The sequence below is a fragment of the Rhinichthys klamathensis genome, unplaced genomic scaffold (genome assembly GCF_029890125.1).
Source record: "Rhinichthys klamathensis goyatoka isolate OS25496 unplaced genomic scaffold, OSU_Roscu_1.1 h1tg000096l_1, whole genome shotgun sequence".
NCBI classification, from domain to species: domain Eukaryota; kingdom Metazoa; phylum Chordata; class Actinopteri; order Cypriniformes; family Leuciscidae; genus Rhinichthys; species Rhinichthys klamathensis.
In genome coordinates, this window is record NW_026606635.1 from 157,501 (window position 1) to 175,760 (window position 18,260).

Below are 18,260 nucleotides of genomic sequence, written 5' to 3' on the forward strand. Positions count from 1 at the left end.
CAGACACAATAAACAGACAAAATCCACTGAGATCATTTACAAGTGATTTTCTGCAAGACTTCTGACTCATCATCTGCTAAAGCTTCATAACTAGGAGAATACATCCACCTTATTCCTGATGATCTTACCGAGTTTTGAATTATGGGGTCCGGTTTGGGGAACTTCCAAATCATACGGTTGCCCCACAAATAAAGCTGATCCGAACGAGCTGTCAGTTTCCCTTCGTGATTTATTTCAGAATAACTTGAGTATAACATAACACTTGGTATTTTAACGTGACGTTATAACAAGAACACGGCAAGAGCTCTTTTCAGTCGCTGCACTGTTTTCCTCATCTTTTTTCCCTTTGCATTCTGCTGTAAAAGTATGATAAAGGACAACATAAATACTGCACATTTTTGGTCTGTTCTCCAGATTTAATTTATGATATATCCCATTAATAATTCACTGGAATGCACGAAGTCAATCCTCACATCTCTTTCCAGGTTTGTTTTCACGGGTAAATACTGTTTATTATCTGTCAAAATGACGGATATCACTTTGAAATAGTTAATAGTTAAAGTTAATGAACATTTTTGATTAAGGCAACATATGTTACATAATACAGATATATATTAGTGATATTTAAGCCGTCCGTTATTGCTGGGGAAAGAATCAGGTTTGGGGTTATTCATAGTCTGCTGTTAAAGGACCTTGGTGATGCTTTTACACTTTTAAACGCACTTTTAATGTTCGATGGTTGAAGCGGATGAGTAGAATAATGTCATCTCATCCTGACACTTTAAAAAAAAAAAAGCAATGTGTCTGATGTTATTGCACTGGTTTCTGTGTCTCTCAGACGGTTGGCGCTGGGACTTCTAATTGGCCGTGAGTAATGCGATCTGCACTCTTAATTAAATAACGCTGCTTAATTAGCACATGATGTACGCCTGTAACTGAGCCTCGAGTGGTGAGTTACAGGGGCTGAACGCTGACTCCGCCCCCTCTCAAGGCCCCGCCCACACCACACCGGATGAAGTAGTCCTCATCATCATCATCATCATATGCGTGTCGGGCTCTAGATGCTGAGAGCAGCTGCAGAAATGATGCAATAAAGGTGGAAATTATGTCATAAAGGACATTATGATTTTTGAGAATTTGCTATGAAATCGTTTGGACTTCCAGACTCTCAACAGCCTTTAAATGACATGAAGAGAGAGAATGTGAGCGTTATGTTCATTTCAATCACAACCATATTGAGCGGCCGCCAGTGTGTGTGTGTAAGTGTGTGTGAGTGTTTGTGTGCGTGAGAGAGTGTGTGTGCTTGTACAACTATATTTGTAAGGACCGGTTTGAGTTTTGGACCATCAGAGTGAGGACAAAGAGAGTAAAGTGGACATTTTGGCCGGTTCTTACATATGAGAGGCTTTAAAGGCCTGTTTGAGGGTCAAGACTTGGTTTTGGGGATCAGGTTATATTTAGGTTACGGGTCGGTTTAGGGTCAGGGTTCGGGTCGTCTAGTTAGTTGAGTTGGGTAGGGTTAGGGTAAGGAGCTAGAGATTGCATTGTCTCAATGAATGTCCTCACAAAGATGGATGAACAAGAATGTGTCTGTTTGTGTGTGTGTGTGTGTGAGAGAGAGAGAGAGAGAGAGTGTGAGTGTGTGTGTGTGAGAGAGAGAGAGACAGAGAGTGTGAGTGTGTGTGTGTGAGAGAGAGAGAGAGTGTGAGTGTGTGTGTGTGAGAGAGAGAGAGAGAGAGAGAGAGAGAGAGAGAGAGAGAGAGAGAGAGAGAGTGTGAGTGTGTGTGTGTGTGTGTGAAGGGGGAGGAAGCAGAACTGGTTGTTAAGAGTGTTATGTGGGGGTTTGAGCGGGTGTTATTGTGTGTGTGTGTGTGGGGTCACAGAGAATAAAAGAATATCAATGAGAAGGATGAGAGGCAACAGATGCTGAGAGACAGACAGATTCTGATTTGATTTCGATTTTCCATTTGATTTGGGATGAAATATGACATAATTTCCTCATACAAACATAAACACAAGTCAAACATATTCTACTGTATGTGTGTGTCTAACAACAGATGCGTTTATCATGTAACCAGCTCTAGAGTAAGAGAGTAGTCATTTAGTCTTGTACACTGTCATTAAAACAATCAAAATGTCACTAAATGAAGATCACAAGTAACCGTAGCAGAAACTGAGGTTCCCGTTGTAAACACACTTCAGATACTCTGAGGTTAATCTGACGTTTATTCTGAGAGTGAATCAGAGTCACAGCGAGAACATAATGACACGACCATCAGACCCGTGTGTGAATGAGAGGGTTTGAGCCGCGAGCGCCGGGACTCGCACGGGTCGCCTCTCCTCACAGCTGTAAACAATCATTACTCATGACAGAGCGAAAACATCAGACACCTGCAGTCAGAGAGATGGAGTGAGAGACAGACGAGTCCTGAGGAGAGAGAGCTGCTCGTCTGACTGTACAACAGCGCCACCTATCTGTGAGAGACCGCATCACACCTGTTCTGAGATCAACACACTCAAATACTGAGACAAACACATCAAAACCATCAACCAAACACATCAAAACCATCAACGAAACACATTCAAACCATCAACCAAACACATCCAAACCATCAACCAAACACATCCAAACCATCAACCAAACACATCCAAACCATCAACCAAACACATCAAAACTATCAACCAAATACATCAAAACCATCAACCAAACACATCCAAACCATCAACCAAACACATCCAAACCATCAACCAAACACATCAAAACCATCAGCCAAACACATCCAAACCATCAACCAAACACATCCAAACCATCAACCAAACACATCCAAACCATCAACCAAACACATCAAAACCATCAACCAAAAACCATCAACCAAACATATCAAAACCATCAACCAAACACATCAAAACCATCAACCAAACACATCAAAACCATCAGCCAAACACATCCAAACCATCAACCAAACACATCCAAACCATCAACCAAACACATCCAAACCATCAACCAAACACATCCAAACCATCAACCAAACACATCAAAACCATCAACCAAAAACCATCAACCAAACATATCAAAACCATCAACCAAACACATCAAAACCATCAACCAAACACATCAAAACCATCAACCAAACACATCCAAACCATCAACCAAACCCATCCAAACCATCAACCAAACACATCAAAACTATCAACCAAACACATCAAAACCATCAACCAAACACATCAAAACCATCAACCAAACACATCAAAACCATCAACCAAACACATCAAAACCATCAACCAAACACATCCAAACCATCAACCAAACACATCCAAACCATCAACCAAACATATCAAAACCATCAGCCAAACACATCAAAACCATCAACCAAACACATCAAAACCATCAACCAAACACATCAAAACCATCAACCAAACACATTAAAACCATCAACCAAACACATCAAAACCATCAACCAAACACATTAAAACCATCAACCAAACACATTAAAACCATCAACCAAACACATCAAAACCATCAGACAAACACATCAAAACCATCAACCTAACACATTAAAACCATCAACCAAACACATCAAAACCATCAACCAAACACATCAAAACCATCAACCAAACACATCAAAACCATCAACCAAACACATCAAAACCATCAGCCAAACACATCAAAACCATCAACCAAACACATCAAAACCATCAACCAAACACATCAAAACCATCAACCAAACACATCAAAACCATCAACCTCAGCCAAACACATCAAAGCCATCAACCAAACACATCAAAACTATCAACCAAACACATCAAAACCATCAACCAAACACATCAAAACCATCAGACAAACACATCAAAACCATCAACCAAACACATCCAAACCATCAACCAAACACATCAAAACCATCAACCAAACACATCAAAACCATCAGACAAACACATCCAAACCATCAACCAAACACATCAAAACCATCAGCCAAACACATCCAAACCATCAACCAAACACATCAAAACCATCAACCAAACACATCCAAACCATCAGCCAAACACATCAAAACCATCAACCAAACACATCAAAACCATCTGTCATGATTCTGCCCTCGTGTCCTTGATTTTCTAGTCTTGAGGCAGGATCATGACAGAATCATGTTTTGTGTGCAAGCACATGGTCTTGTGTTTTCAGCCATGTGCTTGTGTTGTCTCGTTACGTTACCCCGCCCCCTTGTTATCCTCGTCTCGTCATTATTGTCTAGTCAGTTTCACCTGTCCTTGTCTAGTCTGCTTCACCTGTCTTTGTCATTAGTGTTCCCCTATTTCATCCCCTTGTGTTTGCTGTCCTGTGCCGGTTCACTGTGTCACACTTTGTGAGAGTCTACCTGTGAGTACCTTGTCTTTGAAGAATGTCTTGATCTTGTGTTTGCTGTTTAATAGTCTAGTGTTTGTCAAGTGTTATCTAGTTTAGTTATCCCTCGTTTGTATTGCCTCTGTTTTGCCCCCTCGTGCGCTTTATTTTCCCCTGTTTTTCTGTTATAATAAACGTTGTGTAATTGTCTACCGTCTGCGTTTGGGTTCTTCTGCTATCATCATAACAGAATGAACCGGCCAAAACAGAACCCAGCGGACTGTATGTCTTTTCCTGCTATTCGACAGTCGACTGACCAGGAATTGTGGTGGCAGTCGGCCATCGCCGACAGCAAGTTGGGCAAGCTTCCTTTCCCTCCCCAGGGAGAGAGGTCCCTGAGGAGATATGCCCAGGCCGTGGAAGCAAGGAGGCTTTTCTTACCTGAGATCCTCACCAACCGTTACCTCATCGCGGGTCTCAATGTTCCCCCTCCTCTGGCTGAACGGGAGAGGCTGGTCCACCGCCCGTTTCGGGACATGGTGGACTGTTTGTGTCAGGAGGAGCAGCAGGGCTCCTCCACGGGCTCTCCACCTTCTGCCTGCCTGCCAGCTATTCCCGAGGGTCGAATGATAGGCGTCGCGACACTTGGGGACCAGGCTGGCTCCCTCACTACTCCTGGCACTTCTTCTACCCCCTTCGTTCTTCGAGGGAAACGAGGGAGGCGAACCTCGTGGGACTCTCCTTCAGAGTCCTCAGCGTCGGAGTCAATCCTGCCAGAGATAACCCCTCCTTCGCACGACACAGTCGCTGCCGTGCTTCCCCAACCCGTCTCAGCTCCGGCGATGGTCTCTGCTTCTCGACCTAGGAGAAAGAGGAGGAAGAAGGGAGCCTCCCGTTCTTCAAGCGCCATCCCAGATCCCACTCCAGCGAGTGCAGTCACAGAGCCCGCTGCAGTCACAGAGCCCGCTGCAGTCACAGAGCCCGCTGCAGTCACAGAGCCCGCTGCAGTCACAGAGCCCGCTGCAGTCACAGAGCCCGCTGCAGTCACAGAGCCCGCTGCAGTCACAGAGCCCGCTGCAGTCACAGAGCCCGCTGCAGTCACAGAGCCCGCTGCAGTCACAGAGCCCGCTGCAGTCACAGAGCCCGCTGCAGTCACAGAGCCCGCTGCAGTCACAGTGCCCGCTGCAGTCACAGAGCCCGCTGCAGTCACAGAGCCCGCTGCAGTCACAGAGCCCGCTGCAGTCACAGAGCCCGCTGCAGTCACAGTGCCCGCTGCAGTCACAGTGCCCGCTGCAGTCACAGAGCCCGCCGCTGTGAAGGCGGTCCCAGCACCCGCTGCTGAGAGAACAGTTCCTGAGCTAACTTCTGAGAGAGCTGTTTCCGAGCTCGCTGCTCCAGCTCCTGAGAGTACTGCACAGGAGAGCGCTTCCGAGTTTAATATGAGCACTACATCTGAGTCTGAGTCGATTACTTCTCACCCTGTCTCCTGTCCTGTGCTGTCTCCTTCCCTGTCCCAGTCAAGTTCCCCCAGCGCTTCTCCACGTGTCACCCTGTCTCAGTCTGGTTCCCCTATGGCTTCTCCTCGAGTGCCCCCACCCAAGTCCGCCCGGAATCCTCGTCCCAAGCCCTCATCCCGTGGACCTAAGACCCCCAGCACACCCATCCACCCTGGACCACCCCCCATGAACTCTGTGTTTCCTCCGCCACCTCTTCCTTGTTTGTTATTTTTAATATTTCATCCGAACCCTGCTGTTGTGTTTTCGTGTTTGCCTCTACTGTTATTTGTCATGTTTTGTTGGTTTGTGTCGATGTCTCAGTCTGTCTTGTCCCGTGTTTGATGTCCCCTTGAGGAGCGTCTGGTAGCCGCTCCTTAAGGTGGGGGTTCTGTCATGATTCTGCCCTCGTGTCCTTGATTTTCTAGTCTTGAGGCAGGATCATGACAGAATCATGTTTTGTGTGCAAGCACATGGTCTTGTGTTTTCAGCCATGTGCTTGTGTTGTCTCGTTACGTTACCCCGCCCCCTTGTTATCCTCGTCTCGTCATTATTGTCTAGTCAGTTTCACCTGTCCTTGTCTAGTCTGCTTCACCTGTCTTTGTCATTAGTGTTCCCCTATTTCATCCCCTTGTGTTTGCTGTCCTGTGCCGGTTCACTGTGTCACACTTTGTGAGAGTCTACCTGTGAGTACCTTGTCTTTGAAGAATGTCTTGATCTTGTGTTTGCTGTTTAATAGTCTAGTGTTTGTCAAGTGTTATCTAGTTTAGTTATCCCTCGTTTGTATTGCCTCTGTTTTGCCCCCTCGTGGGCTTTATTTTCCCCTGTTTTTCTGTTATAATAAACGTTGTGTAATTGTCTACCGTCTGCGTTTGGGTTCTTCTGCTATCATCATAACACCATCAACCAAACACATCAAAACCATCAACCAAACACATCCAAACCATCAACCAAACACATCAAAACCATCAACCAAACACATCAAAACCATCAACCAAACACATCAAAACACATCAACCAAACACATCAAAACCATCAACCAAACACATCAAAACCATCAACCAAACACATCAAAACCATCAACCAAACACATCCAAACCATCAACCAAACACATCAAAACCATCAGCCAAACACATCCAAACCATCAGCCAAACACATCAAAACACATCAACCAAACACATCAAAACCCATCAACCAAACACATCAAAACCATCAACCAAACACATCAAAACTATCAACCAAACACATCAAAACCATCAACCAAGCACATCAAAACCATCAACCAAACACATCAAAACCATCAGCCAAACACATCAAAACCATCAGCCAAACACATCAAAACCATCAACCAAACACATCCAAACCATCAACCAAACACATCAAAACCATCAGCCAAACACATCAAAACCATCAACCAAACACATCAAAACCATCAACCAAACACATTAAAACCATCAACCAAACACATCAAAACCATCAACCAAACACATCCAAACCATCAGCCAAACACATCCAAACCATCAACCAAACACATCAAAACCATCAGACAAACACATCAAAACCATCAACCAAACACATCAATCCATCAACCAAACACATCAAAACCATCAACCAAACACATCCAAACCATCAACCAAACACATCACAACCATCAGCCAAACACATCAAAACCATCAACCAAACACATCCAAACCATCAACCAAACACATCAAAACCATCAACCAAACACATCAAAACCATCAGCCAAACACATCCAAACCATCAACCAAACACATCCAAACCATCAACCAAACACATCAAAACCATCAACCAAACACATCAAAACCATCAGACAAACACATCAAAACCATCAACCAAACACATCAAAACCATCAACCAAACACATCAAAACTATCAATGATTTACCAATTTTTACTTGTGCGTGTGTGTGTCTATAAATACGGTATATATATATATATATATATATATATATATATATATATATATATATATATATATATAAAGTAAGTAAAAGTTGGCTAGTTTATAAACATTTATTACACACATATATAATAAATGTTTATAAACTAGCCAACTTTTACTTAGGTTTGGTGCTATATTTATATATTTCATTTTTATTTCATTTAGATGTCCAACAGGTGAAGTTAATTATTGGAGAAAAACAATACAAATGGTTTGTTATTTAGATTTTTTTCTAATCAAATACATGGACTGTTTCCCAGCCAATCACAGTGAAGGGAAATAATGCGTGTCTGTTTATATACATATTGGAATCAGTTGTTGAGTCTGAGCACTACTTGACATACACCACACTCTCTCTCTCACAGACACACACACACACACACAGAAGTTGTATTCTAGTGACGATTCTGTCTGAGAACTGAGAAGACAGCTGTAGGTTTCTCGTTCAGATATTTTGAGTCTGTTCTGTGAAAGCTGACAGGTTTAGCGTTCTGCTCATAAACACACAGATTATGCAGCTTCGGATGAAATCTTTTATGACCCGGTTAGAAGATATTGCTGATAGTTGCTCTGAGACTTTTAAAAGTCCCTGTAACCTCAGCCATCGTCAAACCAGCGAATGAAAGGTCTGAGATCTGCTATCTTCATATCTTTGTTCATCAAAGTTTTCAACGATTAAATAAGAAGGTCTCTGGCACTCACGGCTGTATCGGACGCTGTCGAACTAGAGTCTGATCAGTCAAACTAGTGTGTGTTCATTCTGATGCTGCGTTCATGCCCAGAAACAATCGGCAGGATTGCCACGCGTTTAACCTTGAGAAGATGTATGGTGGAACGATCACTCAACATTCAATCTCACAGAAAAATGGTGCAGTCGTTCTCCAAACAGTCGTCTGTGATGTGAAAGCATTTGCTGTGTGCAGAGCTGAACATTAGATGGCGAATCAAACCGTGAGTGAGGCATCCATCTTGTTGTGTGAAATTGAAGTGGTGGCGTGTTCTCAAACGGCCCACGGTTGACTGTACGCACACGTGCTGATCTTCTGTTCCTGCTGATAATGTAAAGCAGACTGGAGACGCTGGATCCCCGGGTCACTGCTTAAAAGTGCTTAAAGCTTAATGGACTCATGCATGGCTGGTCAATTCAATTCCTCAAAGAGGATGAAGAACAGGGCCGGGAATAGAGAAACATACTTATTCAGATTCGCGGTGCAACGACGGAAATTATGTTTTAATTTTGAGTCAGTAAGTACTTTCTGTTGCGTTTCTGCATGCAGCAACAATCATACAGAACAATCAGTGTAGTCTGATTCAGGAATGATTCTTTTAGCTCGTTCTCTTTAATGAGTTTTTCAAAAACACTCACAAATCAGTCAACTCTATGGTTATTATGTTGCCAGTTCGAGCTGTATATATATATATATATATATATATAAGTCAAATAAAAAAAAACATATATAAATTAATAAACAGATAGATTTATATACTTGCCAAAGCCAATTTTTACACACATTTGGTGTTTTTGTGTGCAAATTGTAGTAAACCCTTCAAAAACACTAACAAATCAGTCTTGAACTCCGGTTATTATGTAGTCTAATTTAAAAACAAATAATGTCATGAACAGGTTTATTTAATTGAATCGCTCAAAAAGAATCATGAATAGAAAGATTCGAACCCGTCAGTTTGAATAAATTAGCTGTTCTGGATGGTTCACAATATTTATGTATGCATGTACACACACACACACACGCACACACACACACACATACTTACTTACATCAGTAAAATAAGTCACATGTAATGAGGAAATATATATAGAAAAATACATTAAATAAATTACAAAACAAATAGATTTATATACACTCACCGGCCACTTTATTAGGTACCCCATGCTAGTAACGGGTTGGACCCCCTTTTGCCTTCAGAACTGCCTCAATTCTTCGTGGCATAGATTCAACTAGGTGCTGGAAGCATTCCTCAGGGAGTTTGGTACATATTGACATGATGGCATCACACAGTTGCCGCAGATTTGTCGGCTGCACATCCATGATGCGAATCTCCCGTTCCACCACATCCCAAAGATGCTCTATTGGGTTGAGATCTGGTGACTGTGGAGGCCATTTTAGTACAGTGAACTCATTGTCATGTTCAAGAAACCAATTTGAAATGATTAGAGCTTTGTGACATGGTGGAAGTAGCCATCAGAGGATGGGTACATGGTGGCCATAAAGGGATGGACATGGTCAGAAACAATGCTCAGGTAGGCCGTGGCATTTAAACGATGCCCAATTGGCACTAAGGGGCCTAAAGTGTGCCAGGAAAACATCCCCCACACCATTACACCACCACCACCAGCCTGCACAGTGGTAACAAGGCATGATGGTTCCATGTTCTCATTCTGTTTACGCCAAATTCTGACTCTAACATCTGAATGTCTCAACAGAAATCGAGACTCATCAGACCAGGCAACATTTTTCCAGTCTTCAACTGTTCAATTTTGGTGAGCTCTTGCAAATTGTAGCCTCTTTTTCCTATTTGTAGTGGAGATGAGTGGTACCCGGTGGAGTCTTCTGCTGTTGTAGCCCATCCGCCTCAAGGTTGTGCGTGTTGTGGCTTCACAAATGCTTTGCTGCATACCTCGGTTGTAACGAGTGGTTATTTCAGTCACTGTTGCCCTTCTATCAGCTCGAACCAGTCTGGCCATTCTCCTCTGACCTCTGGCATCAACACGGCATTTCCGCCCACAGAACTGCCGCTCACTGGATGTTTTTTCTTTTTCGGACCATTCTCTGTAAACCCTAGAGATGGTTGTGCGTGAAAATCCCAGTAGATTAGCAGTTTCTGAAATACTCAGACCAGCCCTTCTGGCATCAACAATCATGCCACGTTCAAAGTCACTCAAATCAACTTTCTTCCCCATACTGATGCTCGGTTTGAACTGCAGGAGATTGTCTTGACCATGTCTACATGCCTAAATGCACTGAGTTGCCGCCATGTGATTGGCTGCTTAGAAATTAAGTGTTAACGAGCAGTTGGACAGGTGTACCTAATAAAGTGGCCGGTGAGTGTACTTGTCAAAGCCACAAATTAGGGCTGTCAAACGATTAATCATGATTAATCGCATTGTTACGACCCTGCGTTTCCCTTGCTCGCCTGCTGGGGGCGGTGTTCTTCAGGGGGGCGTGGGAGATCGCACACTCCTGTTACCTGCTTTCGATTTGATTGTGGAGAGGATAAAACCTTGGATTCCACCCTCTCCACGCCACTTCGTCCAGGGGATTGGCAGCCTCTGGAGGAGTCACTTGTTCTTGCGACATTTATATTTGTTTACAGACCATACCAACCTTTTTCTTATTCCCCATCTGGATTATGATTTTGTCCCCTTATGATTTTGAACCCTAGACTTTGTTATCTTAAGTTGTTTACACTTTTGTTGTAAGCTAATAAAACTTCTTGCAAGTAATTTTCTTGTACTTGTATCCCTTTATGTACGGTCGAAACGAGCTGGCCGTAACATAAAATGGGGGCTCGTCCGGGATCCTATGGGGGTAGGAAACGTTGGTAAGTATGGGTTGTATGTGTGTATGTTTTTGTGAATGGATTCCTTTATAAATGAGAACTCTGGTGAGTTAGAGTGTTTCCAGCTGGATTGTGAATACAATCCTTCCTACGGAGCACTGTTTGCTGTTTTGTTTTGTTATTTTGTCTTTCTTGTTTTTGGAGGTTATCCTGGGTGGAGATTAACTCTCTGTAGGGGGTACGCTTCCGGACTTTCAGTTTGACTGATTGTCGCGGAGTTCAGCGTTTAATGTCGCCTCGAGCCCGGTACATCTCTGAAGACCAGGTAGGATTTAGTTAGTGTTTTTCTGAGTTAGGAGCTGGAGTTTTCTCATATTATAAACGGTAAATCCATTTTGCAAAAATAAATGAGGATAAATTGTCGCTTTTGTGTATAGTGCGGTTTATTTTCGCGCGTACACTGTGAAGACTTGTGGGAAGTCTTTAGAAGTTTTTTTGAATGAGCATGCGTTGCGTAATACAGTGACGTAGTGTTTTGAAGTAGTGGCTTATGGGAGTTGTGTTTCGGGTAAACAGGGTTTCACGTGTGGTAGTTAGTGGTCTCGTTTTGTGATTGTGCGTATACATATACGAACAAAATGTCTTCGGTGATAGAAGATTTCTTTGCGTGTCCATCAGAAGCTTTGCTTGAGAGTTGTACAAAGGAGCAGTTGGTGCAAATCGCCGAACGCTTCAGTGTCGATTTTACTTCTCAAGAAAAGAGGCTGAAGGAAACAATGGTGACTACTCTGAAGCGGTCACTTGTTGATAGAGGAGTTATAGAGGTAAGCACTGAGTTAATTACTCCCAGTGAATCGTTTGTGTCTACTCCTGCTGAGGTTTATAGTGAAAGTGAGACGAAATTTCCAGAATTGTCTTTGCAAGAGAAGCAATTGTGTTTAGATGCCGCGAAAATTCGTGCTGAACGTGATGATCGCGCTGTGAAAGAGCGAGCGGTAGAGAGAGAATTCGAAGAGAGAAAATTAAATCATCAGTTAGCTATGAGGAAAATGGAGCTTGATTTAGAAGAGAGAACGCTTCAGTTAGAGAAGGAACGTGAAGAGAGAACGCTTCAGTTAGAGAGGGAACGTGACGAGAGAACGCTTCAGTTAGAGAGGGAACGTGACGAGAGAGCATTTGAGATAAAAAAGTTGGAGTTAGAATTAGCAGCAAAGACAGCTGAAGCTTCACAAGCGAATGTGCCTCCTGTTCCACAACAGCATGCGAATGCAGGTGAACCTGTGTTTGATGTTCACAGAAATATGAGGTTAGTGCCGCCATTTTCTGAAAAGGAAGTGGATAAATATTACATTTATTCTGGGAAATGATTTAGCTGGTGGGAATGTTTGGGGACGGAGTGATGTGGCCGCTCCGCCCATAATAGCTTCAATACCTAGTAAAACTGATGTTGGAAATGGCAAAGAATTTCCTGATTTGTTTCCAGCATGTGCAGTTACTCGATCAATGGCTAAACGATTATCTGAAAGTCAAGTTGAAGTTCCACTGCATGACACCTTCTTTTATACTGTTAATACAGGTGAGTCAGGATCTGATGTGTCTAAATGTCTTGGGCAAAGAGACCTGAAGTCCTGCTCTTCGTTGTCTTCTGATCAGAGAGATTCGACAGCGCTGCAAAGTGACTCTGCGGATACATCTCAGGTTCTGTCCACTCCTGAGAAAACCAATGTTGATCTCTCTGATGGTGATGACTACTCTTTGGCTTCTTTGTTGCAGATTTCTCGAGAGGATTTAATTCGAGCTCAACAAAGTGATGACAGTCTTAGACCTTTATTTTCTGCAGTAGGGTCTAAGAAGTGTTCTGATCCTCTCTCCTCTTCGTACTTTCTTGAAGATGGGTTGCTTTGTCGGACAGTGGTCCTGCGTAAAGATGTTTCTCTAGAACCTAAAACTCAGATTGTGGTTCCTTTTACAGTGAGGGACTCTGTGTTGCATTTAGCTCATCAGGGACTTGCTGGCCATACCGGAGTTCGTAAAACGTATGATCGGGTCTTACGACAGTTCTATTGGCCTAAGGTGAAACAAGATGTGGCAAAACATATTCAATCTTGTCATACATGCCAGATCACCGGTAAGCCAAACCAAAAAGTTCCTGTTGCTCAGTTGAAACCTATTTCCGTCGTGTCCACTCCTTTTGAACATTTGGTAGTTGACTGTGTTGGTCCTTTGCCTCAGTCCAAGACTGGTCACCAATACCTTTTAACCGTTATGTGTCAGACTACTCGTTATCCGGCTGCTTATCCGTTAAGGTCCATTACTACTAAATCTGTCTTGAAGGCCCTCACTAATTTCATGTCGACCTTTGAAATTCCTAAAGTCATTCAGTCCGATCAGGGTTCGAACTTCATGTCGAAACAGTTCTCAAAAGCCCTGCGTCAACTTCGAGTAAACCACAATATTTCTAGCGCTTATCATCTGCAGAGTCAAGGAGTCCTTGAGAGGTTTCATCAAACCCTGAAGTCCCTATTAAGGTCATATTGTGTGGAACTCGATGCGGATTGGGAAGAAGGTCTGCCGTGGATGTTATTAGCGATACGTGAGGTAATCCAAGAAAGTCTTGGGTTTAGCCCGAATGAATTGGTGTTCGGACATGTAGTGAGAGGACCTACGGCTGTGTTAGCTGAGGAGTGGCGTATGCCTAAACTGTCTGAAAACATTTCGGATTATGTGAGCGGATTTCGGCGTAGATTATATGAGGCAAGAGCTCTCGCTAAAAAGAAGTTGAGTAAGACTCAACTAAAGATGCGACAACGCTTTGATAGGAAAGCTAAGTTAAGAGAATTTCAGGTGGGTGATCAAGTACTCGCTTTGCTGTCCCTACCTGCTAATCCGTTCCAAGCTAAATTTACAGGCCCTTACAGTGTAGTTAAACGTCTTTCTGATAACAATTATCTGTTGAATACTCCTGACCAGAGGAAAAATGTACAAGTTTGTCACAGTAACCTGTTGAAATTGTATACAGCTCCTGTTCATTCTGTGACTGTTAATGTGGTAAACATTTGTGACTCTCTTTCAGAATCATCTCCTCTCTCTCACAAAACGAGTGGGTATTCTTTGGAGAATGCTGATGAGGACGAGGGTTTTCTTTCTCGAGAAAAAGTTGACGGGCGACTTAAAAACTCTGAGATTCTTTTTAACCTGTCGTCTCATCTTTTTTATTTGACGGAGAAAGAGAGGAGTGATGTCACTGAGTTGGTGGTATCATTTCCCTTTCTTTTCCTTGATGTTCCTGGTCGCACCTCTATCATAGAACATGATATAGATGTAGGAACCTCATGTCCCGTTAAACAGAACGCCTATCGAGTCAATCCTATTAAAAGAGATTTGCTGAAACAAGAGGTGAATTATCTGCTTGCTCATAATCTGGCTGAATCTAGTTTCAGTTCGTGGAGTTCTCCTTGTGTTTTAGTAAATAAACCTGATGGCTCATATCGCTTCTGCACAGATTATCGGAAACTTAATAATCTGACAAAGCCGGACTGCTTCCCGTTACCTCGAATTGATGATTGCATCGATCATGTTGGCTCTGCCTGTTATGTCAGCAAATTCGACCTCTTGAAGGGGTATTGGCAGGTGCCTTTGACTAGTCGGGCGAAGGAATTATCTGCTTTCGTTACGCCTGATGCTTTCCTACAGTATACGGTTATGCCTTTCGGGGTTCGAAATGCACCTGCGACTTTTCAGCGACTCGTAAACCCTATACTGTATGGAATGTCAGGATGTGAGGCATATCTTGACGACATTGTGTTGTATAGTTCATCTTGGTCTGAACATCTTGACCAGATCAAAGAACTGTTTTCTCGTTTAGCCAAAGCTAATCTTACGGTTAATCTCGCTAAGTCCGAATTCGCGAAGGCAACCGTTACCTATTTAGGTAAGATAGTGGGAAATGGTTGTGTAAGACCCATTGAGACTAAGGTCGAAGCTATCTGTAATTTTCCCGCTCCCACCACTCGTCGTGAACTCCGACGGTTCCTTGGAATGGTGGGATATTATCGGAGTTTTTGCGAAAATTTTGCCAGCGTAGTTTCACCTCTTACCGATTTATTGAGTCCGAAGTTGTCTTTCCAGTGGACTGAACCTTGTCAGCAAGCTTTCGAAAATTGCAAGGCTTTGCTGGCGTGTGCCCCTGTTTTAACAGCTCCAAACTTTGCCAAGCCTTTTATTCTTGCAATAGATGCAAGTGCTTGTGGTACGGGTGCTGTTCTCCTGCAGGAGAACTCGAACCAGGTTCAACATCCTGTAAGTTACTTTTCTAAGAAACTTAACCGACATCAACAGGTATATTCTACCATTGAGAAAGAAGCTCTTGCGCTAGTGTTGGCTGTTCAACATTTTGAAATATATCTAGGATCAATTGCTGCACCGATTATTATCTATACGGATCATAATCCTTTGGTCTTTTTGAATCGGATGAGAAATAGAAATCAGCGACTCATGCGATGGAGTCTTATTTTACAACCTTTCCATCTCGAGATCAAACATATTCGAGGAAAAGACAACGTTATAGCTGACGCACTGTCTAGAGTGTAACGTAATTTTTGTATTGTCCGTTCTTTTCTTTGCATCTCTAGGGCCCAGAGGTGTTGAGGAATGAAGAGAAGACGACATACCTCTAGATCACCAGAACTTTTATTGTGTTTGTTCTGGGTAGTGCTTAACTGTTTTTTCCTTTTGTTTTGTGTTTTAGATTCGTTGCCGAATAATTTTTTTTTGTAGGGAGGTGTTACGACCCTGCGTTTCCCTTGCTCGCCTGCTGGGGGCGGTGTTCTTCAGGAGGGCGTGGGAGATCGCACACTCCTGTTACCTGCTTTCGATTTGATTGTGGAGAGGATAAAACCTTGGATTCCACCCTCTCCACGCCACTTCGTCCAGGGGATTGGCAGCCTCTGGAGGAGTCACTTGTTCTTGCGACATTTATATTTGTTTACAGACCATACCAACCTTTTTCTTATTCCCCATCTGGATTATGATTTTGTCCCCTTATGATTTTGAACCCTAGACTTTGTTATCTTAAGTTGTTTACACTTTTGTTGTAAGCTAATAAAACTTCTTGCAAGTAATTTTCTTGTACTTGTATCCCTTTATGTACGGTCGAAACGAGCTGGCCGTAACAGCATCCAAAATAAAAGTTTGTGTTTACATAATATATGTGTGTGTACTGTGTATAATTATTTTGTATATAAATGCACAGATGTATATATTTAAGAAAAATATGTTATTTATATATAAAATGTTTATATTTATATAAAATATACATTATATATAGGCTACATTCAGTTTATATACAGTATATACATGCAAATATTTCTTAAATACACATGCATGTGTGGGTATTTATGTATTAAAAATAATTATACACAGTACACACACATATATTATGTAAACACAAACTTTTATTTTGGATGCGATTAATCGCGATTAATCGTTTGACAGCCCTACCACAAATATATATATTTTTTTTTAGATATATTATTTTGGTGCTTTTTTATTTATATATTACAGTAAATCTTTCAAAAACACTCACAAATCATGCTTGAACTCGTTATCATGTAGCCTGATTTACGAACAAACAAATCTGCCAGTTCGTTTAATGGATTCACTCAAAACGAGTCATGAATCACTCAAACACACTCAGAGATTTGAACCGCTCAGTTTCTGTTCGAATCAATCAGCGGTTCTGGACTCATTTAGTGATTCACAAGTCATTACTATACTGACACTACTAATGGTTATGACCAATTATTGGGTGCTTCCTAAAAAAGCATAAAAGAATCATAAAGGGACATAAAGAGCTAGAAATCGTTAAATTCCTGATGACTGCCAAGAGCAAATGAAGGAATAACTCTTTTCAAAAAGTCTCTTCTAATTAAATGAATGTAGACGATATCTCTTACCCCATCTGTCCGTTCATGAGCAGAAGGAGGTTATAAATGTGAGAGAAGATGAAGAGCGAGAGAATCGTGCTGAAAAACATGGTCATCCAAGAGCCGTGATCCTCACGAAACATCTTCAGGCGCAGGACACGACCTGAGACACAACAGAGCAGCTACGGTCAAACAACATTATTCACACACCAGATATCATTATTATATGTTTACTAGTGTGTGCAGGACACTATAGTTCATTTATGTAAGTGAGGATCGCAAAATAAAGTAAACTGTGACATATTATACCCAAATAGTCTTCATACAGTGAAATCTGGGATAAAACATGATTCCTCCACTTTGAGCTGATCATGTTTTGCTGAAGTGTGTTTTCTGTAACTGCTAATGCTCTTTTTACACACAGACTGAACAACATGAAGCATTGCTTGGTCACTGGTTGAGCTAAACTGGTATTATCTAATTGTGTAGTTAAATTCAACAGCTGACAGATATTCAACATAATTCATGTGTGAGAGTCTAACAGAAGGACGGACAAAACCAGTCAAATATCCACTGAGTTCTGCTCATATTTTATTACCATTTTCTAAACTATAGCGAATAAACTGATAAAAGTTGAAGGAGTGTGAATATATTTTGGTTGGACTGTATATTCATCACTATAAAGCGACATGAGTGATGCACACGTTTCCATGCTTGACACACAAACACATCGTGCATGAAGTGCATATGATGCAAGATTGTTAGATGTTTCTCATAAGCAGATTTCAGCTTTATTTGAATGAACAAAAATGTGTTTAATGGTTTTCATTTAAGTTAATGATACGCTTGCAGCGCAGGCAGTTTCTGTTCATAACGGCACGACCTTCACTGATCCAGATGCGATAATTACACCTGGAAAGCTCCATACAACTAATCATCTCTTCAACCTGTAATTTCTGCTGATTAAACCGTCTGTCCCTGCGTCGGGCGCCAAGTTCTGCCTAACAGAGCAGATAAACCCGATA

The 18,260-nt window shown here is 42.2% G+C and overlaps 1 protein-coding gene across 1 annotated transcript in view; it reads right to left on the reverse strand.

Moving 5' to 3' along the window:
- Positions 1 to 18,260, reverse strand: part of tmem117 (transmembrane protein 117) — a 74,320-nt gene that overhangs the window by 35,994 nt on the left and 20,066 nt on the right. The window contains exon 3 of the mRNA XM_056252582.1: positions 17,266 to 17,398. Coding sequence (XP_056108557.1) covers positions 17,266 to 17,398 — 133 coding nt within the window. The remainder of the gene's footprint in view (positions 1 to 17,265; positions 17,399 to 18,260) is intronic.